This window comes from Hyperoodon ampullatus (assembly GCF_949752795.1).
Source record: "Hyperoodon ampullatus genome assembly, chromosome: 18".
Classification (NCBI taxonomy): domain Eukaryota; kingdom Metazoa; phylum Chordata; class Mammalia; order Artiodactyla; family Ziphiidae; genus Hyperoodon; species Hyperoodon ampullatus.
Genome location: NC_136931.1, coordinates 44,972,180 through 45,000,158, shown reverse-complemented (window position 1 = coordinate 45,000,158; position 27,979 = coordinate 44,972,180). Strand labels below are relative to the sequence as shown.

Sequence of the window (27,979 nt, the reverse complement as noted above, 5' to 3'; positions counted from 1 at the left end):
AATTTTGGGTTTTGAGGGTTTTTTTTAACATACCAAAATATTCTTTATTTTTTATGTATTAAGAGCTATCAGTGTTCGTAGTTTCTGACATTATTGTCAAATCTAGGAAGATTTTCCCTATTACAGCATTATACAAATGCTCACATATTTCCTTCTAGGATGTGTTTATATTTTTGGTTTTTGAATTTTAATCTTGACTCCATTTCTGAGATGTTTGAATATAGCCTGTTTTTCTCCTGGTAAGAATTTATACTTTGGCTGAATAAGAACTGAAGATCAGGAAGTGATTCTGAAATTCATTGGAAAGAATAAGCAGATAAGACCATAAGAGGAAATCTGGAAAGGAAGAATAGCGATTCAGGGGGAGGGCTGCATTAGCCCCATCATATATATATATTTTTTAAATAAATGTACTTATTTTATTTATTTATCTTTGGCTGCGTTGGATCTTCGTTGCTGCACGCGGGCTTTCTCTAGTTGTGGCAAGCGGGGGCTACTCTTCGTCGTGGTGCGTGGGCTTCTCACTGCAGTGGCTTTTCTTGTTGTGGAGCATGGGCTCTAGGTGCACGGGCTTCAGTAGTTGCGGTGCACCGGCTCAGTAGTTGTGGCGCACGAGCTCAGTTGCTCTGTGGCATGTGGGATCTTCCTGGACCAGGGTTCAAACCCCTGTCCCCTGCATTGGCAGGCGGATTCTTAACCACTGCACCACCAGGGAAGCCCCAGCTCCATCATATTTTAAAACATTTAGTTGAAGTAGTTAAAGTAGAGGAGTGCTGGTTCAATGATAGAGAGGTGCACGTGAACACCCTGAGGTGAGCCTCGTGTTTGCAGGCATATTGAATAAATAAATAAATAAAGGCAGCCCCACAGATAAAGGGAAAGGATTCAACAGTATATTCATTAGCAGTATTAGAAAAAAATCAGCTTTGAGCCTTTCCTAATTCATACACCAAAACAAATTCTTATTGAATGAAAGGATTAATTTTTATATGCATAGAAATAAGACCATGAAATCCTATATCCAATCTTATCAAGCCTCTCAGAGAGATGCCTGCTGTGTACTTCCGAGCTAAGAATTTGGAAGGTTAAAAAAAAATTGTTTTTTAATCATCTGTATGTTAAAAAAATTTATAGTCAAAATAAGATAATAGAATAGGAAAAATATTTATAGTAAATACAAAGTCAGGGTTTTAATTTTAGTAGATGGAAAAGTTAATTTCAAATTGGAATGGACATACTAGAAGCAGAGTAGAAAAATGGACAAAGGCCATGAGCAGACAATTCACAGCAGAGGAACCAAGGCTCACATCCAAATACATGGAAAAATATCCAGTCTCAGGAAGAAATGCACATTTTTACAGTGAGATTTCAATTATTTTGGCAAGTTTTAGAAAATTATTACCAACATAGTTGCAGGTTGGGGAAACGATTTTGCGTGGACACGTGTGGACCCACGAAATGTTCCTGCTGTTGGTGGTGTACTTTCCGTGTGTGTGTGTGTTTATACTGTTCGACTCAGCAGTTCTCCATATGGTTGTTTGTTTTATGGGACTAATCCTCAATACAGAAGAGATTTGCTACACTTTGACATTCATTACAGGGTTATTTATGATGGTGAAAATTGGGGGAAAAAACCTAAGTAAGGGGAACAGGTGATAAAACTGGTGTATGAACCTAACCTTTTGACTTTAAAAACTTGTTAACGAGGAGGCAAATTGTATATGTATGCAATGATAATAACTATAAAAACCTAGGTGAAAAGCTAGAAAGAAATGCTAACAGTGTACAAAGAGATGGAATTGTGGATGATATCACCCTTTAGCTTCTGTATGTTTTGTAATGTGGTCGTAATACTTTACAGTGGAACTTGAGGCAGTGCATTTAATACACGTATGTGAACCTATGTGAAGCATTAAGTGGCTTGTTGGTTTATTTTGCTCTTGAATGTTCTAATACGGACCACATAGGCAGAATGAGACGGGAAGAAGATCCTCTTTGCCATCCTTTGAAATGCTGGGCTACGAGGAGGAAGAGGACACTGACACGCACCTGTCATGCAGCCACAGGGAGTCGGGGGACACAAGTGCTCACAAAGAAGAGGGAAGCCTCAGCGACGCCATGTATGCCGTGCCACACAGAAATCAGGTGCTTGTATCGTTCCAGCGTTTCTTCTGCACCTTGACATTAACTCATAGTCAGTTGTGTCAAGTGCGTTGGTAAGGATTTTCCTTTTCTCTCTTCAGCAGTTAATGGCTTTTGTTTGGGGGCTTATTTCTTTTTAACATGTCCAGTCTCATTTTCTGTCTTGTTAGGCTAAAATTCAAAACCCTTTCCTTTATCTTTCAAGACGAGTCCTTCAAACACAGAGATAAACATCTTCACATTCTTAACGTAGGTTTCCATCTGATGCTGGTCATCCTGCTCTTTCCTTTGACCCCCGCAAAGCTAATTTTCCTGTCACTTTTCTGTATCGATGTGTACGTTGCAACGTTTCTTCACATTCATGCCTGACAAGAGGAGTATGATCACTCGTCTCTCCTTAGCAGCAGACGTTCTTTGAGTGCTTACCCTGTGTGAGTCTGTAAATCAAACTCTCACATGCATTGATTTCCTGCTGTCTCGGTGACGTAGGTTCCGTTTACGGCCCCATCACACATGGGGGAGCCGAGGTCCAGAGAGGCTGAAGGAGCCCATTTCTCCACCATTGCCTGCATGCCCTGGTTTAAACACTCTGCTCCCAGGGTTTTGGAAACTGGATAGCACCATTTCTTTAATGGCAAAAGACGGCACCATAATTTCTTTTTCCTTTCTCGCTTTTTTCTTTTTCACCATCACTATAATGTGTTATTTGTAGTGAGTAGACTTACAGACTTGTAGCATCCAACTATAACATATACAGATTGAATATATTGACTATCCTCCACTATATTGAATCACATTTTAAGTGGCGTTAGGGAACTTATTTTGAGGAATCCTTATGTGAGTATTTCAGAAACTAACCATCACTTTCTAGCATATATAGACTTTAACATGCAGAGTTAGGTTTCTCTACAGCAAGGAGCGCTGGACAGGCAGACGGCTGCCAAGAACCCAAGGAGGTCTGCTGCGGGGCTCTAAAAGGCCTATGTGAGCTCCCACTGCCCCTCAGTCTGCACACTTCCTGGCTAGTATGTTGGACCCAGGTTACAGATAGAGCTGTATCACTCAACTATTTTGGAAGTAAAGCTTGCTACCACATTTCCCTCAGAGGAGAGAGATTATAGTGACCTGTATAACCTCCTTTGTCGTTAACAGAACAGATAGTTTATTTTTTAGGCAAGTGTGTCGTGGTGGCTCTAGGACCCATGTGCAGTATGGAAGGTTTTTTTGGGGTTTTTTTGGCCGCACCGTGCAGCATGTGGGATCTTACTTCCCCGAACAGGAATCGAACCCGCGCACCCTGTGTTGGAAGTGCGGAGTGTTAACCACTGGACCGCCAGGGAAGTCTCGGAAATGTCTTTTATTTAAACATTTGAAAAGTAGAGCAAGGCAACAAACACTGGCGAGGCTTGGTGAGGGTGTGGAGGAGCTCTCTAACGCCGCGGGAGTGGAGTTGACGCCACCGCTGTGGGGAGCTGCTCGGCGCTGTCTGTTAGAGCTGAACACGTACGTTTTCTATAGCCCAGCCCCCCGCAACTGAGAAGCAGAAAATAGCATAACACGTACATTTTCTATAACCCAGCCCCCCACAGCTGAGAAGCAGAAAATAGCATAGCACGTTAGTGTTCTCGTGCCCCAGAATGAACAAGTATTGACATCTTATCTTTTGTTTTTTGTTTTTTCTTTTTTTCTTCAGATTTTTTAATAAAAGAAAGAAAATTACACTTAGGGTTGAAATCTTTGCCTCCTATCTCCTCCATCCCTGGATAGCCATCTTCTCCCGGATTTGGGATGTGTTCTAGAAGTCTGTTTGTTTGGGTTTTTTTGCGGTACGCGGGCCTCTCACTGTTGCGGCCTCTCCCGTTGCGGAGCACAGGCTCCAGACGCGCAGGCTCAGCGGCCATGGCTCACGGGCCCAGCCGCTCCGCAGCATGTGGGATCCCCCCGGCCCGGGTCACGAACCTCCGTCCCCTGCATCGGCAGGCGGACTCCCAACCACTGAGCCACCAGGGAAGCCCTATATATATGTTTTTAATTGTACAAAGGTCACCGTACTGAATCAATCTTTCCACCTCTCGGCTTTTTCACTCAGCATTGAAGTTTTGAGATGGATACATGTTAATTTATTTATCTACTCACCTCCTTTGCACATTTGGTACGTGTACCTATGTGTGCTTCTTCACGCTAGATATTGCCGAATTGTTTTCCAAAGCAATGGTTCCCATTTGCCTTCCCAGCAGCAGTATGTGTGTGCCGGTCTCCTCCTTTCTGTACATCCCAGCCAACGGGAAAGCCTTTCCCTATACAGCCCAGGAGCCAGAGGTGGAGTATTAGTAACTGATTGCAGTTGAAATGTCTTATCATAACCTGAATATTGTCCTGGCCGGTTGCAGATGGCATGAATGAAGGGGCCCCTAAGCTGGAAGGGGATTTCAGTTTCCCACAGCCTTACAATCCAATAGGGGGAGGAAGACACATGGACCTTTTCTGAGCATTTGATATTTGCTAGGCAGCTCACACGTGCCATTTCATTTACTTCACACCCCTGGCGGTAAGTGTGTGAAGAAACAGGATAAATAACTTGCCCAAGATCATCCAACCAACCACCCAGTGGCAGAGGCAGGATTCAGATCAGGGCAACCCAGTTTTCCCTGTTTAGAATTAACATTTGTGTTTACAATCCTTGTGCCTATCAAGAATATTTCTTAGACATAGAGCTTTTTTTGTTTTTTGTTTTTGAAACTGACCAAGTAGTCTTAAATTTATTATATGATTAAAATACATATCTTTGAAAAGAATAGATGTGTGGATGTGCTGTTTAATCACTAGATGGCACTAGCTCTGTAGGAGATACTGCCAATGGGGTATGTTTTAATTAAAAAGAAAAAAAAGTAAAATTGCCCTCCTTATTTTTACTGTAGACTTTCTATAATCTCAGGTAAATAATTTACAATTTTATTCTTTTTTATCAAAACTAGTAAGATAAGGAAACAGACCAACCCACATCAGGCAATTTGGATATAAGTCTCTACCTCATGCCTCTCTCTGTGTTTCAGGGTAGTTTGGGCAAACATCTTCAGGTGAGGTGCGCATCCACTCAGAAATGGCCTAACAAATGGAAAGCAAGCCTTGTTTTCAGCAGTTGTCTTGTTGGTGCCACCCAAAAGCAAGGGAAGTGGGGTCCGTGAACGTGTGGTCAGTTCCCACAACACTAGGACCCAGTGGAAAGAGCAACACCACGGACAGAGACCTGAGTCCAAGTCCCAGCTTCTCTACTTCCCAGTTGTGTGACTTGGGAAGTCTGATAATGTCTCTGTGCCTCAGCTTCTTCATCCTATAAAGGACTGTGTTAGGGAGGAAACTGTCTTTGGGTAGGTAAATAATTCAACACTTACTTGTTGAGCATCTGACTGAGTACTAGGTATTGTGCTAGGTGCTGGAGAATCAGTATAAGACAGAGTCCATAGTCACACAATTAATAATTAATTAAAGGAAGGGTACACGGTGGCATGAGACCACATAACCTTTTCTGAGAGGACTGCTGAGAGGGACAGCAAAGAACGAGTTAGGGCCTTTCTTCTCCCCTTTGAGGTCACTTGATTTTTCTGCCTGATACCTTTGTAGGTTCATTCTTTATCTTTTGAAGTTCAGTAATATCACCAGGATTAATCGTGGTGTTTATTATTTTCTGTCCTTTTTTCCTGAAATTTAGTGCATATAATTTAATTCTACAGACATAGATTTTCATCTCCCTTTTTTATTTTCAGGGAATATTTCCTCCCCTCTTTTATTTTATCTCTGACTGATTTCATCATCCGTTCATCGTATTCTCTGTTGGGAACACTAGTTATGTGTTTGTTGGATATCCTTTGTCTTCCATGTCTATTATATTTTCTGTAATCCCTCGTCCCTCCATTTTCTTTTCAGCTTCACTTTGTGTGATTTACTCTGTCTATCCTCATCTCTCTCAGCACTTCATCACTATGTTTTATGGCTTCTTGTATAGCTTTTACCTCTGTATTGGTTTTATTTTGCCTTTTGTTTTTGTGAGTTCTGCTGATTTACTTCACACATCTTTCTGTTGCCTTATCACTTCACCTGATCTCCTGGATCTCTTCTTTGGGTTCCTCATGTCAGACTGTGCTGTCTTTAACTTCTTTGAGAGTATAGAGCTGGATTCTGTATGGCAAAGATGGGCTCTCCCAAGTGTCTCCCTTTAGCTTCACCCGCCCTCCCTTCTGCCCTGTGGGAGTTACTGTACGTCTCCTGGGACCATCACACCCTTGCTCTCAGTGCACCCATCAGAGGATCACTGTGGACCTTTGCAACCGTGACAGTTTGTGACTGTCGGAGCATCTGCATACCTGACGTCCGAGGAAGTTTGGCGGCTTCTGGCATTCTCCCTCTCTTCCACATTTCATAGGTTTGGTAGCTGTTTTCTGGCCATTGACTAAGCTTGCTTGCTTCTTTTCTTTCAGTTGATTTCAACAGGTTTTAAGGGAGGAGAGTGTAGTCTAATTGCCTGCTACCATTTTCAAGAAGTCACCAATAGGATGTTACTGAAGCTTCTCTGTCACACATTCTTGCTCTTGTTGTGTTTGTGGATTTGCAGAGCATCTTGTCATAAAATATCATATATTCATTCATGTTGTTCATTTATTCATCCAGCCAACTGCCAACAAATGGATATTTGAGTGTCTGCCATGTCCTTGGATCCAGAGAGGAATCATTCATGCAGGGGTAAACCAGTTATCTCTAGAAACTTCTGGAGGCCAAGCAGTAGTAGGGAATCTTTTGCTGCTGTGGTTGAGGATTAGGAATGTCCCCCTTCTCTCTCCACAGTTTTTAATTTTTAATTTCTTTAAAATGTTCTTTCTGTTATACAAGTATACATGAATCCCCACGCCTTATAAAAACGTTTGATACTGCATGTGAAGCAAACACTGCCCTGAAACCCTGCCGTTCCATCCCTCCTCTTCTCTCCAGGACAAGCCTCTGTGGTCACTTTGATGTCTGTATCATTTTCTTGGCTAAAAATAATCAAACAGGCAAACAAAAGGTTTAAATAATAGACCTTTAACTCTCTCACATAACAAAATCAAAAGGTAGGAGATTCCAAATTGTTGCAGCTGCCCGTCAAAGACTGGCACCTGAGATCCTCTTGGCCTGCTCTTTGTGGTCATCAAATGCAGCGAGTTCTTCCTGCAGAAAGGAGGAAGCAGGGCAAGGTCCTTCAGGCTGCGCTGTGTTCATTACAGGGAACATTTTTTTCCTGGGAGCTTCCCAGCAGGAGGCTCATTGGTCACATGCCCATTCCTTGGCCAATTACTGGCTAAGGGGAACAGGGTTACTATTACTATGGGCTGAGCCCACTTGCACTTCTCAGCAAGGTAGAAGCAGGGCACTGACTGCCGGGTGGGCTGCGGTGCCTGCAGTCTCCCTGTCCACATCTACACATACACATCCCTGTGCGGATAGCAATGTCCACGGTTAGTGTATGCACGTGTAGACCATTGACTCTGCTCTACCAATGCAAGCACCTCTGCATGAGCTGGACCCCCATTGGTGGCAGTAGAAGGCCAGGATCTCAAGTCAGGCACCAAGCTGCCACTCCAGCCAATTTGCAGAAGCCACCAACAGTGAGCCCTGCCATCTTCCAGCGGTGGGGTCTCCTCCATGCAGCAGTGAGGAGGCGTGGATTCACAAACGCTTATTTCACTTACCATAACGTACCAAACCAGGGGAGGTCCAGCATGCTGTCGGACGTACAAAGGTCCCAGTGCAGGCCTGCGTGGTCCCTCTACCCTACAAACCAAAACTGCCCCTCCCAGAGTTAGTCCTTGGTCCACTGCACAATCTGACCACACTCTTGCCTGGACTTTACCCTGAGGTGGAGCTAAGTGAACCCTTCTGTTGCTCCACCACTAGTGTCTGTCCCTTTGGGCTGGGGTTCTTAGGTTGGCATCATTGATCTGAGGTGGGGCATCTGGGAAGGTGCCAGCGCCGTTTGGGGCTGCGCCCTATGCGTCCTCAGGGTTAATCACCGCCGGCTCTTATGGTTGGCTCTCCCCACAGTCACAGGAACCTAGACGCTGCAGCTTCTTTGCCATGTTGCCAGGTTTTCCGATATCTTGCTTTCACCTCCAAGTAAGAGAAGATGTCACAGATTAGCTTTGCATATTTTTGAGCTTTATATTCATGGAATCATAGAACGTATATTATTTTGCATCTGACTACATTTTTAGGTGTGTACAAATTTAAAATTATATCCTCCTGGTAAATTGAACAGTTTGTCACCATGAAGTGAACCTCTCTATCTCTGAAGAGGTTTTTTGCCTTAATGTCTATTTAATCTGACATTCTCCATCTTTCTTTTTTTTTTAATTAATTAATTTTTAAATTTATTTTTGGTTGCGTTGGGTCTTCATTGCTGCGTGCGGGCTTTCTCTAGTTGCGGCGAGCGGGCTTCTTGCTACGGTGGCTTCTCTTGTTGCGGAGCACGGGCTCTAGGCGCGCGGGCTTCAGTAGTTGTGTCTCACAGGCTCTAGAACGCAGGTTCAGTAGTTGTGGCGCACGGGCTTAGTTGCTCCTTGGCATGTGGGATCTTCCCAGACCAGGGCTGGAACCCGTGTCCCCTGCATTGGCAGGCGGATTCTTAACCACTGTGCCACCAGGGAAGTCCCCTCCATCTTTCTTTTGTTTGATATTTGTGTGGTCTATTTTTTTCCAACCTTTAATTTTTTTTGGCCGTGCCACACAGCCCTGGCAGTGAGAGCGCCAAGTCCTAACCACTGGATCTCCAGGGAATTCCCAATCCATCCTTTAATTTTAACCTTTCTATATCCTTATGTTTAGCTCTGTCTTGTAAATAGCATCTAGTTGTTTTCTTTTTTAAGTTTACTGAGATATAATTCACATACATACTATTCATCCATTTAATGTTTACAATTCAATGCAGCATATAGTTTTTGTTAACCAAGTTTGACAAACTTTTCCTATGTCTTTTTACTGGACCATTTGGTTCTTTTATGTTTAACGTATTATATGGATATATTTGAGTTTAAATCTGCCATCTTTATTTTTCCTACTTGTCCTATTACTCTGTATCATTTTTCCTCTTCCATTCTTTTGGATTGATGATTTTTTTAGTTCTATTTCTTTCCCTCTACTAGTTTGCAAATTATACTGGCTTGTTTTCTTTTCCGATAATTACCCTATAAATTCTAGCGTGTACATTTTACCCTTTAAAATCTGAGTTAGTGTCCTAACCAGGAGGAGGATGAAGGAGGTTAGGCCAGGGCTACAGACGGATGGGGGAAAGGCCACTCCTGGCATCCCTGATGGCAGCACTGTGGCTGAGTTGGCCGGCTTCTTCCTCCCTTCCTTCAGCACCCAAACAATTTTTGTTTTAGTAACCAGGTGATTTTCATACTCAGAAGTATGTAATAGTTTAAAAAATGTTTTAAATTAAAACTTTTAAATTAGAGTGTTTTTAGAATATTGTCACAAATTCTTTAGGCTTATTTATCGATGTATTAAATATACACAACAGACATATAAGCCATAAGTGTACAGCTCAGTGAATTTTTACAAAGTAGCCCCCATCCAGATTAAAAGAAAAAGAACAACACTACTAGGACCCCAGAAGTCCTCCTCTGTGACCGAGAGGACTCACTACTCCCCCAAGGGTTAACCACTGTCCTGACTCCAAGAGTAGACTAGATCTTAGAAAATCACCGTAGGTTAGTTTTGACTATTCTGAGGATTCTATGACTTTAATCATACAGTACGTATTTTTTGGAGTTTTTGAGAGTCTTCTGTCATTGTGTGTAGCAGTTGTTGGTTCATTCTTATTGCTGTATAATATCCAGTTGTACAATTATAACATCCAATTAGTTATTTATTTTACTGATGATGAATATTTGGTTGTTTCCAGATTGGGGCTTTTAGGAATAGTGCTGCTATGAACATTTGTGTGTATATATGTATATTTCTGGTGGGTCTATACCGCCCATATATACTGATGAGTGATATATGTATGGTCATAGGGCATATGTACGATCAGTCTTAGTGCTAGTAGATGCTGCCAAACATTATTTTCCATAATAGGGTATCTTTAGCATTTTCTTTTTTTTTTAGTTGATTTATTTATTTTTGGCTGCGTTGGGTCTTTGTTGCTGCGTACGGGCTTTCTCTAGTTGCAGCAAGCAGGGGCTACTCTTCATTGTGGTGCACAGGCTTCTTATTGCGGTGGCTTCTCTTGTTGCAGAGCATGGGCTCTAGGCACACAGGCTTCAGTAGTTGTGGCACGCGGGCTCAGTAGTTATGGCTCACAGGCTCTAGAGCGCAGGCTCAGTAGTTGTGGTGCACGCTTAGTTGCTCCGCGGCATGTGGGATCTTCCTGAACCAGGACTCGAACCCACGTCCCCTGCATTGGCAGGCGGATTCTTAACCTCTGCGCCACCAGGGAAGCCCATAGCAGTTTCGTATTTCCTTGATAAAAGTGAGTAGCATAATATATCTTTGACAGGGTGAACAAGGCAGTTGGGTTCCTAGGAGACAAAACCTAAAAGGTCATTTCTTTTTAATCCCTTCAAATGATGAGTAGAGTGGGAGACCTTTCTGCTGCTCCGAGCTGGGTCTCCCTGGAGCCCTGTACCCAGAGCCTGGTGGGCCTAGCCTTAGCTTTTGGCTCTGAAATGCCCCTTCTCTTGGGCACCTTGCCGGTGAGTTCTTCCCCCTCCCTGCCAGCCATGGGGATGACCCTTCCACGGCCTGCAGCACAGCACAGCTAAGCCAAGCTGATCACATACGCAAGATACTATTCAGTAGAGCAGAAGGGAAGCCAGCCAGGGAGCACCAGTCACAGCTTCTTGTACAAGACATGGTTCACTGCTCTTCCCCTTGGGCAGCCTCTGTCCCCACCTCCCAGAGCCCTGCCAGTGGGGTGGTCTCCTGTTCATCAGGGGAGGTCCCAGTCATGGCCCTCAGGTCTGTGAGGGGCAGCTCTGCAGCCCTGCCACCATTCATGACACCTACGTAGAAGATGCTCACAGACAGCAGAGGGGAGAGTTCCATTCCACCAGGAAGCATTCACAGTGGTCTCACAGCCAGCCAACATAATGGACCTCGATCCCAAACAGTTGCCTGGATGAGGGTTCCCACAGGGCTCATCAGCAGGTCTTGTCCCACGCAGAGATGAATACACAGCATCAGTACCAAGGCAGGGGCCAGAGGCAGCCCCTTTTCCTGAGTTGGTCCCTGGCAGGAATGGGGAAGGCGAGCTGCCCAAGTAGCACTGGGGGGGGTGGTGGCTGTGAAGTTCTCGATGGCTTAAGCATAATTTGGACGGCATTGCCTTTGCCACTGGGCTTCTCCTGAGGGACCCGAGATTTCATCCCGCCCTGCCAGATGTAGTCCTTTTATGTCTTAGAGAGGAGGGAGCAGTGGAGAAGGTATGGAATAAGACATTTGGGTTTGTCGGGCAGAAATTTGATACAGAAGCACTTATCACATAGTTGGTTGTTCCTTTGTCTTTTGTAACAAAAAGGTTCCATCGTCACATGGGGTGGACAGTGAAGATGAGGAAAATATTTCTGAACAAGATGGGTTTCCAGGCTCACCTGTTCCACCAGAGCATACACAAGAAAAAGGTAAAAAAAAATTTTTTTAATTTAATATCAAAAAGCATTTTGTGGCAATAAATATTGGTTAACTTGGGGGAACATGTAGCCATTGTACCTTCACACTGTGGTACCATGATTTTAAGTGGGAATATTCCTGAGTTTTGTTTTCACTGGGTTACAGTGAAAATAGTTGATTGCCTGGGTGTTAGGTCATCTTTAAAGCATGAGGCCCTCACACTGGGGTCCATTTTGTCAGTTCCGGCAGCCGTGAGAGGCCCCCTCCCCCTGGGGTGGAGGGTCAAGGCTCAGGCTCTGAAGCTCCACATGCTCCTTCCTCTCTGTGCCCCATGTCTAGCGCTGTGAGGGGCGGGTACCCAGTGGTCTCCCCAGGATGAGCGAGTGAGCTTGTCTGTCTTGTTCACCAGGCTAGCTCCGGTGCCTGGATCAGGGTCCTGGCCCATGGCAGGCTGTCACTACAGGTGTTTTGGATGAAAGAGTGCATGGACATGTTTATAATACAACTTTGTAATAGCGCATCCTTGTACATTTCATTTGGCACAGTGAGAGAATTCAGCGTGTTAAATAACAAAGGCAGTTTTCTGTTTCCTAAGAGGTGGCTTATGTTTGAGAAGTGAGAAGGAGAGCCTGGCATACAGTGGGCACCAGTCACTGCTTTATCAGGACCCTCAGAGTTGCTTAGGCTCAAGAAGATTCTCATATAAGTCAGTTCACAAGGGGACTGATTGATAAACAGAAGGCCAGCCTGCTAATACCTGTGCCAGAAAATGCCAATTGATTAGACCAGCATACTTTATCCCTGTGGGAAATCCATGTGTATATTCAATTCAAGTAAAAGGTATATCTCTTTTTAAATTACAGAATTAATACTTTCTCACTGTAAAAAAAAAACTGAAATGCAGAAATATAGGAGGTTAAACACACATAATTGTACTCCCGTAGAGCACAATTTTAACAACTTCGAATGCGTATGTGAATAAAATGCATGTTATTTTATTACCTGCCTTTTTAAAAAAATCATAACACATCCTGAATATCTCTGTGTTCATACATGTCCATCCTCTTTCTAATGTCTGTGGCCTGATGTGTTATATATCAGTCAGAATCCAGTCAGGAGACAGAATGTACATGGTGATTTGAAAAAGGAAAATGTAATGTAAACTATAACAGGGTTGCCTACTAAGGGGTAGAGAGCGATCTAAAGAATGCAGGAGTAGCAGATAGAGGGAAGAGCTGCTCCCTCTTTTGTTAACAGAGAGCCCCCAAGAGAAGCAACATATGGAGAATCTCCATTGCAGACATTGGAGAGGGTGCAGCTGTGGCCCACTGGCGGGTGGAGAAGTTAGCCGAAGTGTGTTGCTAACAGAACTCTCTGGAAAGCTGCCCTCTCCAGGGAAATTCCAGGAGAAGCCACCCATGGGGAACTGCTGCTGGCCACCTAGAAAGAGGGAAGAAAGGAGGAGAGGGGAGAGAAAAAGAGGAACCCAGGGAAAGAGAGAGGGATGGAGACTAGCCTTCTGGAATGAGGAACCCAAGCCCCTTCCTCCTCCAGTGTCTCTTCTGCGCCCTCTACTGATGAACTTTATTACTGCGCCACCTGGCAAGGTAGCACTGCAGCAGTAACACAAGCCAGCAATAAAGGTGGGTTGGGAGCTGAAAGGCAGTGTGGTAACTGGCACACTGGGTAACACAGGTGGTGTTGAACTGGGAACGCAGGTGGTGGTTGGGAGGGAGTTCAGCTCCTCCAGTGGTTTTTGGTTTGTGATGGGCATTAAAAGCCCCTGGACACTTGTGAAAAGGCTCCACACCAACCTCAACTTCTGAGTCAGTGACTCTGGGCTGGAGCCCCAGAGGGTCTGTATTTTTAACAGGCTCTTTGGAGAGTCTGATGTGAGTGATCCTTAGGCAACACATCAGAAACACTGGTTTTTAGTGCTTTGTTCTGTCATTTCCAGGTGGCGAGAGGCTTGGTGAGTTCCTTAACCCCACTTCTACTCAGTTTGAGTGCACCTCTCATCAGGTTCTTATAAGGATTAAATTTATAAGGATTAAATTTAGTCGTATGTGTAAAGCACAGCATCCTCCGTAAATGCTAGCTGATAATTATTGTCTAAAGGCTAAAGCCTCAAACTCTGTCAGCCTGAGGTGCAACTCTGCACCCTAGCAGTACCCGGCCAAGAAGCTCGGACCCTGACATCCTTTGGTCGAGGTACCGGCATCTGACCGAGTGGACTGCTACTGTAGGCACGGAGACGGGGAGGCATCAGCCTCAGCCCATCTGGGGAATGGTGGTGGGATGGGTAGAGAGCTCTGGGAGGGGGAGTGCTGAGAAGGTAGGGAAGGCTCAGAGTCACGCTGAGGAGTTTGGCCTTGGTTCTCCGATCATGTGAGCCACTGAAGGTGCTCAGGAACGAGCAGCAGGGAGAGATGAGCAGTTCCGAGTTGGGCTCCTGCCTGGCTCTGGACCCGCTTCTCATGTGACCTCGGGAAGGCTGCCCGCCCGGGCCTGGTTTAGCTTATCTGCAGAAGGTGAGTTCCTAAGATTGTACTCTTCTGAGTTGTCAGATGTCTTTCTCTGCTTTACAAAGTTTTCTCTCTTGTTTTTTAATCAGATGGTAAACATTCTATTCTGAATTTAAAGGTAAGGATTGTTTTTGTGTGTGTGTGTCTGTGTTTTTAATTAATTAAATTAATTTATTTATTTTTGGCTGCGTTGAGTCTTCGTTGCTGCACGCAGGCTTTCTCTAGTTGCGGTGAGCGGGGGCTACTCTTTGTTATGGTGTGCAGGCATCTCATTGCTGTGACTTCTCTTGTTGCCCAGCATGGACTCTAGGCACACAGGCTTCAGTAGTTGTGGCACATGGGCTTAGTTGCTCCGAGGCATGTGGGATCTTCCCGGACCAGGGCTCGAACCTGTGTCCCCTGCATTGGCAGGCAGATTTTTACCCACTGCGCCACCAGGGAAGCCCAAGGATTATTTTTTTTAAACTGATTTTCTCAATTAATAGAATTTCCACCATAATTTCAAAACAACTTTTGTGATTTGTGGGGAAGAAAACTTCCATTAAGAGTTCTTTTCCATTGAATGTTTTTTTTAAAAAAGTTTTAAAACATGAAGAAACTCATGTTTTGCATAGTTTAAAATGAATGTAATGTATTGAGGGATTAGAAATCACTTACATTTACTTTTTCCTTTGTAGAATGAATAGACAATAACCAGTTTGCAGACATGGAAATAGTTCTACTTAAGGTTTTAATTCTGCAATGTCAAAGGAGTTTAAAAATTAAAGACTTCTCAGTAGAGTTAATTTATAACCTTATCTACTTTTTCAGCAGAAATTAGAAACTTAATATCAGACTGATGTGTAGTAGAAAAATGAACAAAAGTTCAAAGACTTCCCTTTCCTCTAAGTTTTGGGTTGAAAAGGAGGATATTGTATTCTTTTCTCAGTGCTTTGAAAACGTGCTTCTCTGAAGCTTACGGGGTCTTTTTGCATATCCCAAGGAGAAAAGGCCAGTTGGAGTTTGCTTTGTGCATCTCTGCTGAGCACCTACAGTCATATCACATGCTTTAGAATGTGAACTGATGGCCTGTCACTCATGGGACCTGCATGTAAACACAGTGACTGACTACCAATAATAAACTGTGGAGAGAAGGCAACCCTCCTACTCTGTTGGTGGGAATGTAAATTGGTACAGCCACTACGGACAACAGTATAGAGGTTCCTCAAAAAACTAAAATAGAGTTGCCATATGATCCAGCAATCCCACTCCTGGGCATATATCTGGAGAAAACTCTAATTTGCAAAGATACTGTGTTCATATGCAGCTCTATTTACAATAGCCAAGACATGGAAGCAACCTACGTGCCCATCAACAGATGAGTGGATAAAGAAGATGTGGTATACACACACACACACACACACACACACACACACACACTGGAATATTACTCAGCCATAAAAAAGAATGAAATGCCATTTGCAGCAACATGGATGGACCTAGAGATTATCATACTGAGTGAAGTTAAGCCAGACAAAGACAAATATTATACAATATCACTTATGTGGAATCTAAAAAATAATACAAATGAACTTATTCACAAAACAGAAATAGACTCACAGATATAGAAAACAAACATATAGTTACCAAAGGGGATGGGGGGGATAAGTTAGGAGTATGAGATTAATAGATACACACTACTATGTATAAAATAGATAAGCAACTAGGATGTACTGTATAGCACAGGGAATTGTATTCAGTATCTTATAATAACCTATAATGGAAAAGAGTTGGAAAAATATATATATGTATAACTGAACCACTTTGCTATACACCTGAAACTAACACAATATTGTAAATCACCTAGACTTCAATTAAAAAAAAAAAAAGACACTGAACTCATGGACAAAAAGGCAGGAAGAAAGCAGGGCTTCCCTTGCTGCTCAGAGAACCTGCCAAGAGGGGAAAACCCTTAAGGTTTCGGTACATTTAAAAGAAACAGTGAATATTAAAGTTTCTAAAGCTAAAACAAACTAGCAACTATAAGAGCCAAAATGAAGGGGGAAAAAGTACTTAAATATTTGATATACGATGACCTCCCTGCTTGTGCCAATCCACTTTTAGAAGATGCTGAGACTCTTAATTCATTACTCTCATGTTTTTTTCTTCCTTAGGATGAAAAACCATCATTGTGTGGAAAACCTCCACCCTCTCCAGGTATTTGCCTTTTGAATTTCATTGTGATTGAATAGCTGATTGTTCCAGCGAATACCCAGAATAATCTCACATAAAATAAAGATCACTTTTTTTTTTCCTGTAAAGGCTGTTGCTTCTGTCCCATTATCAGAATTGGGAAGAGGAGGCAGTTTGTTGAATTTCTACCTTTGCCTTAAAAGAGAGAGTCCAAACGTTCACACGTTGGATGATGGACATACGTCCCCATGGCATGTGCTCAGATCCTGGGGAGGGGAGTGGACCTGTGGGTTATAGGCAGACACTGGGAGGGGGGTGTATGCAAACGGGGGCTCTGCTCAGGGGCTAGAGACAGAGCTGAGGGGTCTAGAGATACTTTCTGGGGTGCTATCCCCTCTACAGTTTGGGAAGCCTCATTAGCTTTCAGGGTGGATTTTGTAATTTTTTCCTGTTAAGCCTCACATTGCTAATCTGAAAATCCTATCAGGAATCAAGGCTTTTGTCTATCCTCCATGTCTGATTGGCTTTGTTTTCACCCTTTCTATCTCGGTGTTTTTGGTGCTGTATTCTGGGATATTGCTGGGGCTCTAATGTCTAGCCCACAGGTTCATTCTTCATTGTATGCATTCTGCTGCTCAGCCCATCCTTTGAATTTGTATTGTGAATGAAACTGTTTGTTTCCATGATTTCTATTAAGTATTGACAAACATCTCTCTGGAATCTTAACTACACCCATTCAAAAATCTTATAGTTGTTGAGCAGCCAACTCTGTCCTCTGTTATTTGATTTTGATGCTTCTCTTAGCTCACATGGTTCTTGGTGATGTGTTCGCCTTGGTCCTTGGGAGTCCCTGTTGTTCTGCCTGGGGATGCTGTGTCTGATTACTGCAGGCTGCTCAGAGGGGGAAACCAGTGGGCTGTCAGGCGTACAGCCTGTCTCCAGTGACTGACAGGGACAGACGGGGTGTGTGGTCAGCCAGGGGGTTCGGGGGTCCCTCTTCCTCCTGAGTTTCCCCAGCCCCAGTGCCTGCCTGCCTCTGTCCTCAGAGCCTGTCTGTACTACCTGGCCCAGGGGGCTTGAACCATTGCTGATCCCATCTGGCACATTAACTGGATACCTCATCAGCCCTTTCTAGGTCACTTTGTGTCCCCACTACCTGCCAGGGCAAAGCACATCCCTGGAAGCACTCCCACCTTTGGTAGCTGACCTCTCCTGGCATATTTTAGGCTGCAGCTTCCATCTTCAATCTAATTTCAAATGTTTTCTTTCTGGGATTCCTGGTGGCTCACCTCTTGTTTTCAGTGTAGCTGTGGAGTTACTCATTTCTTAGACTTTCCTTTCATGTTCTAGGGGTTGGGAATGTGTGTGTCAGAGGTCAGGGGAGGCTGTCTGGAGCCACCAGCATTCCCGCCCTTGTCTGCACATCTGCACACAGAAGCTCTGCCCAGGCAGGGGGCCTGTCATAGCCCTCACCTCCTTTGATCTCCTGTGGAACATCGCTCTCTGCTTTCCTCCATCTTTCTAGCTACTCCTTCCTAACATCCTTCGTGGTCTCTGGCTTTCTTCTCACCCCGGTGCCTTCAGGTATGCCCACATGCTGGTGGCGCCTCAGTCTCTCCAGCTGAGGCTGCCTTCAGAGCTCCGGGCCCGTGTCCTAGCCTGAGCGTCCCTTCCCCTGCCATGCTTGTGTCCCTTGTCTGGCTAGATGTCTTCCAAACCACAGGTCTTGGTGCTCATCCTTGACTTGCCCCCCTCACTGTCCACACCCAGTGAGTTCTTGAGCCTGAATCCTTCTCTCATGTCCTTTCCTCTCCATCCCTACTCTAGGAGTCTCCTGACTGGTCTCCCTGCCTCTGGGCTAGGCCTCCTTCCTGTTCAGTTTCTTCACTGCTGGCCTCAGGGATTTATCTGAGAGTAGAGCCTCTTCTTTCCATACTTCTGCCTGAAAGGCTTTCTGGCTCCTGGTGGCCTGCAGGATACAACCTCCACTCTGCATATTATGATATGTACCATACTATGTACAATAGTATAGAGCCTCCACTGGCTCCTGCCTCCCCCTCTGTCATCCCTCTTCCTGTTGCTCACTGTAGTCTCAACAGACCATGCACTCTTTGCTGTATAGGCCATTCTCTTTGCAGGCACTGACATGAAGAGTTGCTCATGTGGTGTTTGAAATAGTCTCCTGTAATTTTAATGTGGAATTGTAAATATCAATTAATATTTTAAAACTTTTTTCCTGTGCCTTTTTAGATGTAGATGGTAGAACACATCGAAGACATATAGAAATAACCAAAGAAAAGTTCGAGGAATTAAAAGAAGAAAATTTGCATCTAAACAATGCAAATCAAACCCTTACTCTTGAACTTAACATAATTAAAAAAACAATGAAAGAACTACAGTTAAAACTTAAAAGGATGGAAAAAGAAAATGGAAAGCTGAAAGAAGTTGAGAAAGCATCCTCTCAGGAAGGTGGGGACAACTACACAGTTCTTTTATTAAAGGAACAAACAAGAATTCAAATTTTCTTATTTATTTTGAAAGTTAATATTTTATGTTACAGTATTTGTTGATATTAATGTTCTTGATATTTTTTTATGATTTTAAGGTCTTTCATTAATATCCTTATACTTGTTGAAATTTGATTTCATCTGCTGTGTCATTATTATTATGCTAAAATTCCAATACTTCTTTTGATTCTTAGCATAGTATTATACATATGTTTCATATCAGTTTTTATCCCCATGAGCAGCTATAAAAGTGGCTCTTTCAGCACATACTTACCAATGATGAGGATTGTATTTTCCTTGCGAATTTGATAGGTTAAAAAAAAAAGAAGAATCCCATTTTAGTGTAATTCATTTATTATTGATGAAGTTGAATATTTTTTTCATTATCTTTGTGGGTCATTTTCCTTCTCTTTTATAGGTTTTCCCATTTTAAATTGAGATGCTTTGATCTTTTCTGTTGATTTGTAGGAGCTCTTTACATATTAAGGGTTTTAGGCCTTTGTCATGTTTGTAATATTTTCTCAGTTTGTTGATAATTCAGCTAAATGTATAGGATATTTTTCTGTTATGACCTATGCCATTGGTGTCAAGTTCTTTTTAATGCTAAGATCAGGGACTTCCCTGGTGGTTAAGACTCCACACTTCCATTGTGCAGTGGGGGCGGGTTCAATCTCTGGTCTGGGAACTAGGATCCCACGTGCTGTGTGGCCGGCTAAAAAAATAATAATAATAATGCTAAGGTCATATAAATATTCACTGTTTTCAATGTTTTCTCTGTATATTTATCTATTTATATAAGTCTAATATTATGGCCTTAAGAAAGGTGTTGTAGTTTTCTTTATACAGACCCTGCATATTTCTTGTCTTAGGCACATTTCTAGATACTTTATATTATTTGTGCTATTATTTTGTGGGATCTATTTTCTATTACGTTTTCTAATAAGACATTACTATTATGTGGGAAAGTTATTAGTTGTAATAAATTCTCTATTTATTCTATATAATTTTCGAGGAACATATTTGTATATCATCTGAAATGACTTTTTTCAATCTAAAATTTTTATTTTACCTTAATTGTACATGCAAAAACTTTCACAAACTTCCAAAACACTGTTGACTATTCAATGTTAAAAAAACTTAGTAACTTTTATTCATTTATATCTATATATCTGTAATTCACTGCCTTTGTGAGCCTAAAAGGGAAAGAAGGACAATCAGCAATTTATATAAAATCTTGATAGATTTGAAATAAGTTCTTATGGTATAATATTGAATTTATTTTTTTCAGTCGTCGCTGCACCTGAATTACACTGTCTAAGAAAACAAGCTCAAGAACTGGTGGATGAAAATGATGGATTGAAAATGACTGTTCATTGTTTGAATGTAGAACTGAGTAGATATCAAACAAAATTCAGGCATTTATCCAAGGAAGAGGTAATGTTTCCTATTAAGAAAAATCAGTTTTCTGATATTTTAGCCTTTCCTGTTGAATTGGTTTCCAGTTCTAAAGGGTTCATATTTATTATAATTTGGTATAAAAAAAGATACATCCAAAGTAGAGTCTTTCTGAGCACCTTTCTATTTTCTCCCTCCCTCCTTCCCTCCCTCCCTTTCTCTGATGGGTCTTGGTACATCCCCAACTACTGGGAACCACTAAGAATAAAGACAGCAGCTTGGACAATCACAGAGGTTTGAGAGGCAACCAAGATCTTGGGCCAGGCTGATCGATGAGACTCATCTCCTATACAAGACCACTCTGTCAAGACAGGAGAGGTGGCTGTTTTTTCTAATGCACAGAAACCAACACAGAGAGTAAAGGAAAATGAAGAAAAATGGGAATATGTTCTAAAGAAGAGAACGAGATAAATCTCCAGAAACTGATCTTAATGAAATCCGGATAAGTGATTTACTCAATAGAGAGTTTAAAATAACAGTCATAAAGATGCTCAGCAAGGTCAGGAAAGCATGAACAAAGTGAGGATTTCAATGAAGAGATAGAAAATATTTAAAAAGTACCAAAGAGAAATCATAGAGCAGAAGAATATAGTACTTGAGGTGAAAAATTCAATAGAGGGGTTCAACAGCAGACTAGAGCAAGTGTGAGAAAGGATCAGTGAGCTTGAAGACAGGGCAGTAGAATTCATCCAAACAGAAGAGTAAAAAGAATGAAAAAGAGTGAAGATAGCTTAAGGAATGCCACCATGTGGATTACAGAGGTCCCAGAGGGGAAAGAGAGAAAGGGGCATAAAGCTCATTTAAAGAAATAATGCTGAAAAGTTCCCTGGGGAAAGAAATAGACATCTCAATCCAGGAAGCCCAGAGAGTTCTAAATAAGATGAATCCAAAGGCACCCACATCAAAACACATTATAATTAAACTGTCAAAAGTTAAAACAAGGAGACAATCTTAAAAGCAGCAAGAGAAAAACATGTTACATACAGGGAAACCCTCATAAGATCTATCAGCAGATTTTTCAGCAGAAACTTTGCAGACCAGAAGGGAGTAGCACAATATATTCAACCAAGAATACACTACCCAGCAAAGTTTTCCTTTAGAACTGGAGTAGATAGAGGTGAAGAGTTTTCAGGGCATGCAAAAGCAGAAGGAGTTAATCACCACCAGACCAGCCTTACAAGAAATGTTAAAGGACTTTCTTCAAGCTGAAATACGAGGGCACTAATTAGTAACAGGAAAATTTTCACTGGTAAAGGTAAATATACAGGAAAATTAAAGATAATCTGTTGTTGTGAAGTTGGTGGGTTAATCACTTATAAATCTAGTATGAAGGTCAAAAGACAAAGATAGTAAAAATATAACTACAATAATTTGTTAATGAATATACAAGATAAAAAGATGTAAATTGCAACATCATAAACATAAAATGGGGAGAGAATAAAAAATGTAGTTTTGGAATTCATTCAAACTTAAGTTATCAACTTAAAATAGACGGTTATAAGTTGTTTTATGTAAGCCTCATAGTAACCACAAAGCAGAAACCTATAGTAGATAAACAGAAAGTAAAGACAAAGGAATCTAAGCATAACACTACAGAAAATCATGAAATCACACTTGAACAGAGCAAGAGAAGAAAGGAACCAAAAGGAATTACAGAAAGCCAGGGAACAGTGAACAAAATGGCAATAAGTCCATACCTAACAATCATTACTTTAAATATAAATGGGCTAAAATTCTCCAATCAAAACACGTAGAGTGGTTGAATGGATAAAAAAGCAAGACCCACGTATGCGCTGCTTACAAGAGACTCACTTCAGATATAAAGACATAAACAGACTGAAAGTGAAGGAATGGAAAAATGTACTCCATGCAAATGGAAGCCAAAAGAAAGGTGGGTTGGCTTTACTTAGACAAAATAGACTTTAAGACAAAGACTGTAATAAGAGACAAAGGTTATTATAAGATGATAAAGAGGTCACTCCAACAAAAGGATATAACATTTGTAAATATTTGTGCACCCAACATAGGCACACCTAAAAATATAAAGCAAATATTCACAGACCTAAAGAGAAAAACAGACAGTCATACAATAATAGTAGGCGACTTTAATACCCCACTTTTATTAATGGATAGATCATCCAGACAGATAATCAGTAAGGAAACATTAGCCTTAAATGATACATCAGACCATGTGTATACAGAACATTGCATCCAAAAGCAACAGAATAAACATTCTTCTCCAAGCACACATGTAACATTCTCCAGGATAGATCATATATTAGGCCACAAAACAAGTCTTAATAAATTTAAAAGTATTGAAATCATATCAAGCATCTTTTCTGACCACAATAGTGCAAAACTAGAAATCAATTAAAAGAAGGAAACTGGAAAATTAACAAATATGTGGACATTAAACAACGTGCTACTCTGATCAACCAGTGGATCTAAGAAGAAATCAGAAAATATCTTGAGACAAATGAAAATGGAAACACAACATAACAAAACTTATGGGATACAGCAAAAGCAATTCCAAGAGGGAAGTTCATAGTAATAAACACCTACACTAAGAGACAAGAAAGATCTCAAGTAAACAACCTAACTTTATACCTCAAGTAACTAGAAAAAGAACAAACGAAGCCCAAAGTTAATAGAAGGAAGGAAATAACAAAGATCAGAGCAGAAGTAAATTAAATAAAAAAATAGAAAAGATCAATGAACTAAGCCGATTGTTTGAAATCATACCAAGAATTAATACCAACCCTTCTCAAACTTTTCTAAAGAATTGAAGAGGAAGAGACTGCTAAACTCATTTTACGAGACCAGCATTACCCTAATGCCAAAGCCAGACAGGAACACTCCAGGAAAATTGTAGGCCAATGTCCCTGATAAACAGAGATACAAAAATCCTCAACAAAATATTAGCAAACTGAATTCAACAGTATAGTTGACCCTTAAACAACATGGGTTTGAACTGTATGGGTCCATTATACGTGAATTTTTTTTTCAATAAATACGTACAGTACTACAGAATCCATGGTTGGTTGAATCTGCAGGTGTAGAACTGTGGATCTGGAGAGCCAACTGTGGGACTTGAGCATCTGCAGATTTTGGTATCCACAGCCAGTCCTAGAACCAGTTCTCCACAGATACTGAGGGATGACTGTATATTGAAAGGATCAAACACCACAATCAAGTGCTATTTATTCATGGGATACAAGGATGGTTCAACATCTGCAAATTAGTACAGTAAGTCTCCTACATATGAACGAATTCCGTTCCGAGAGCACATTTGTAAGTCCAATTTGTTCCTAAGTCCAACAAAGTTAGCCTAGGTACCCAACTAACACAATTGGCTATATAGTACTGTACCGTACTAGGTTTATAATACTTTTCACACAATATGTAAAAAACAAACACAAAAAATAAAACATTTTTAATCTTACGATATAGTAAGATTACAGTACAGTAGCACAGTACAACAGCTGGCATACAGGGGTTGGCATGGAGTGAACAGGCAAGAAGAGTTACTGACTGGAGGAGGGAGAGGAGGTGGGAGATGGTAGAGCTGAAGGGTCATCAGCCATAGGAGACGGAGGGCAAGCTGCAGTTTCACTCATGCCTGATGTTGATGGAGCACACGTTTGCGTCTTTGAAAGTTCGCAACTTGAAGGTTTGTGTGTAGGGGACTTACTGTATAATACACCATATTAACAAAACTAAGAGTAAAACCTGTGATCATCTCAAAAGATGCAGAAAATTTTGACAAAAATTCAACATATTGTCATGATAAAAACTCTCAACAAACCGGGTGTAGAAGGACCATACTGCAACATAGTAATAGGCCATATATGACAAGCCTACATCTAAAGCTGAAACCTTCAGGGGCAACACAAGGATGTCCACTCTTACCAGTTTTATTCAACAATACTAGAAGACCAAGCCAGAGCAATTAGGCAAGAAAGATATAAAAGCATCCAAATTGGAAAGGAAGAAGTAAAATTGCCTCTATTTGCTGATGACAATGAAATTATATATAGAAAACCCTAAAGGCTCCACCAAAAAACTGTTAGAACTAATAAATAAATTCAGTAAATTTGCAGGATACACAATCAATATGCAAAAATCAGTTGTGTTTCTATACACTAACAAAAAACTATTGGAAAGAGAAATTAAGAAAACAATCCCATTTATAGTAGCATCAAAAAGAATAAAACACTTAGTAATAAATTTACTAAGGAGGTGAAACATGTACACTTGATCTTAGCCAAAAGGCCAAGAAGCAATAAGGAGGTGAAACATCTGTACACCAAAAACTATAAAACATTGATGAAAGAAATCAAAGATGATGCAAATAAGTGCAAAGATATTCTGTGCTCATGGATTGAAAGAATATTGTTACAACGTCCATACTACCCAAAGTGACCTGCAGAGTCAGTATGATTGCTATCAAAATTCCAGTGGCATTTTTCACAGAAACAGATAAAACAATCCTAAAATTTATATGGAACCACAAAAGACCTCAAATATTTAAAGTAGACTCGAGAAAGAAAAACAAAGCTGGAGATATCACACCTCCTGATTTCAAGCTATATTACAAAGAAATAGTAATCAAAACGGTGTACTGTTGGCATGAAAACAGACACATAGATCAATGGAACAGAATTGAGAGCCCAGATATAAACCCATGTGTATACGGTCAACAAAGGAGCCAAGAATATACTATGGGGAAAGGATAGTCTATAGTAAATGATGCTGGGAAAACTGAATATCCACTTGCAAAAGAATGAAACTGGACCCCTGTTGTACACCATAAACAAAAAACTCAAAATGAATTAAGAACTTGAATGTAAGACCTGAATTATAAAACTCCTTGGTCTTGGCATTGATTTTTTGGATTTTTAAAAAAATTTATTTGTTTATATATCTATTTATTTTTGGCTGCTTTGGGTCTTTGTTGCTGCGTGCGGGCTTTCTCTAGTTGCGGTGAGTGGGGGCTACTCTTTGCTGTGGTGCGCCGGCTTCTCATTTTGGTGGCTTCTCTTATTGCAGAGCACGGGCTCTAGGTGCATGGGCTTCAGTAGTTGTGGCACAAGGGCTTCAGTAGTTGCGGCTCACGGGCTCTAGAAGCGCAGGCTCAGTAGTTGTGGCGCACGGGCTTAGTTGCTCCGTGGCATGTGGGATCTTCCTGGACCAGGGCTCGAACCTGTGTCCCCTGCATTGGCAGGCGGATTCTTAACCACTGCGCTACCAGGGAAGCCCTGATTTTTTGGATTTGATACCAGAAGCAAAGACAACAAAAGCAAAAATAAAACAAATGGACTACATCAAACTAAAAAAGCTTTTGCAAAGGGAACTATCAACAAAATGAAAAGGCAACCTATGGAATGGGAGAAAATATTTGCAAACCACATGTCCAATAAAGGGTTAATATACAAACTATACAAGGAACTCATACAACTCAATAGCACAAAAACAAATAATCCAATTTGAAAATGGGCAATGGATCTGAATAGACATTTTTCCAAAGAAGACAGACAGATGGCCAATAGGTATATGAAAAGGTGCTCAACGTCACTAATCAATCATCAGGAAAATGCAACTTATAACCACAATGAGATATCACCTCGTACCTGTTAGCATGTCCTTTTTTAAAAAAGATAGAAATTCTGGTGAGGGTGTGGAGAAAAGGGAACCCTTGTACACTATTGGTGAGAATGTAAGTTGGTGCAGCCACTATAAAAAAGAGTATGGAGGTTCCTCAAGTAATTAAAAATGGATCTACCATACCATTCAGCAATCCCACTTCTGGGTATATATCTAAAGGAAATGAAATCACTATCTTGAAGAGATATCTATACTCTCATGTTCATTGCAGCATTATTTATGATAACCAAGGTGTGAAAACCACCTGTGTGTCTGTCAGGATGAATGGATAAAGAAAATGTGGTACATGTCACATGTTTTATATATATATATATATATATATATATATATATATATGTATATATACACACACACATATACATATATATACATATATATAAAAACATATGACATACAGTGGAATATTATTCAGCCTTAAAGAACAAGGCAGTTCTGTCACTTGCAACATGGGTGAGCATGGAGGGTATTATTCTAAGTGAAATAAGCCAGATAAAGGACAATACTGCTTGGTGTCACTTAGATGTGGAATCTTATAAAAAGAAGTCAAACTCATAGAAATAAAGAGTAGACTGGTGACTGCCATGGGCTGAGGGGAGGTGGGAGAAATAGGGAGAGGCAAGTTAAAGGGTACAAACTTTCAGGTATAAGATGAATGAGATCTGAGGATCCAATGTATAACATGGTGACTATAGTTGATGATACTGTACTGTATAGTTGAAACTTGCTGAGAGAGTAGAACTTGTGTTCTCTCCCCACAAAATGGTAAATATGTGGCGTGATGGGTGTGTAATAACTTGGAGGTGGAGATCCTTTCACAATGTATGTGTATATAAAGAGAGAAGACAAACTACGTTTTACTTTAGAAGCAGGATTGCAGAAGTCAATTCGACAGACTCTCACTGAGCAAACCACTACGCTATTTTTGAGGTTCTGAGCAAACCTCAAAAATTGTGAGGAACAACAAGAGGACCCAGCAGCTCAAGTCTGTGCCCTGGAGGCTCATGTGTGTGAGGGCTGTGTGGGGCTGGAGGCGCGGTGGGGGTGTCAGGACGCCCAGCTCACTGGCTCCTGCTGGGATTGGGGTGGGGGAAGCCAGGTGTGCACGGTGTTGTCACGTGGCTCCTGGGAGTTCAGGGCAGCTTTATGGGCTGCTTTCTTTCTTTTTGAAGTAGGACTTAGGTTTAAATTTTTTTAATATCAGCTTTGAGATGTAATTCACATACCGTCTAATTCACCCATTTAAAGTATACATTTCATTGATTTTTAGTGTATTCACAGAACTGTGCAACCGTCACCGCAATCAACTTTAGAACATTTTCATCACAACAAGAAAACTCACAACAAGAAATCTCACACCTGTTAGCGGTCACGCCCCCTTTCTTCCCACCACTCACATTGGCCCTGGCAACCACTACTTTCTGTCTCTGTGGATTTGCCTATTATGAATGTTTTATATAACTGGAATCATACAACAGGTGGTCTTTTGTGGCTGACTTCTTTCACTTAACATAATGTTAACTTTTTTTTTTCAACAAAAATATTTTAACAAAAATATTAAAGTTCTTGGGGTCCTATGATGGTACAGGCTTCCTAGGCCAGGGCCTTCTGCAGGGCTGTGGGCAAGCCAGTTCTCTTTCAGAAGGTTGTGGGCAGGCAGACCCAGTGACTGGCTGCTGCCCTCACCCGCCCCCCCCACAAAATGTGCACCATTCTACCCTTTACAGCCACCATTCTCCATGACAGTCTCCCCTGATGCCTCCAGCCAGAGGTGATCTCTCTCCAACCATTGCAGGCTTCTGTTTGTTCCACTCTCAAAGCACTTTTTGCCCTGTGCTATGTGAGAAGACCCATCTCTGTGTGGAACCATACAATCCT

The 27,979-nt window shown here is 41.5% G+C and overlaps 1 protein-coding gene across 1 annotated transcript in view; it reads left to right on the top strand.

The window, feature by feature from the left end:
- Positions 1-27,979, top strand: part of CEP89 (centrosomal protein 89) — a gene marked incomplete at both ends in the record, with an annotated part of 74,288 nt that overhangs the window by 10,033 nt on the left and 36,276 nt on the right. The window contains 6 exons of the mRNA XM_079723519.1: positions 1,968-2,145; positions 11,690-11,792; positions 14,396-14,424; positions 16,460-16,502; positions 18,729-18,947; positions 20,274-20,419. Coding sequence (XP_079579645.1) covers positions 1,968-2,145; positions 11,690-11,792; positions 14,396-14,424; positions 16,460-16,502; positions 18,729-18,947; positions 20,274-20,419 — 718 coding nt within the window. The remainder of the gene's footprint in view (positions 1-1,967; positions 2,146-11,689; positions 11,793-14,395; positions 14,425-16,459; positions 16,503-18,728; positions 18,948-20,273; positions 20,420-27,979) is intronic.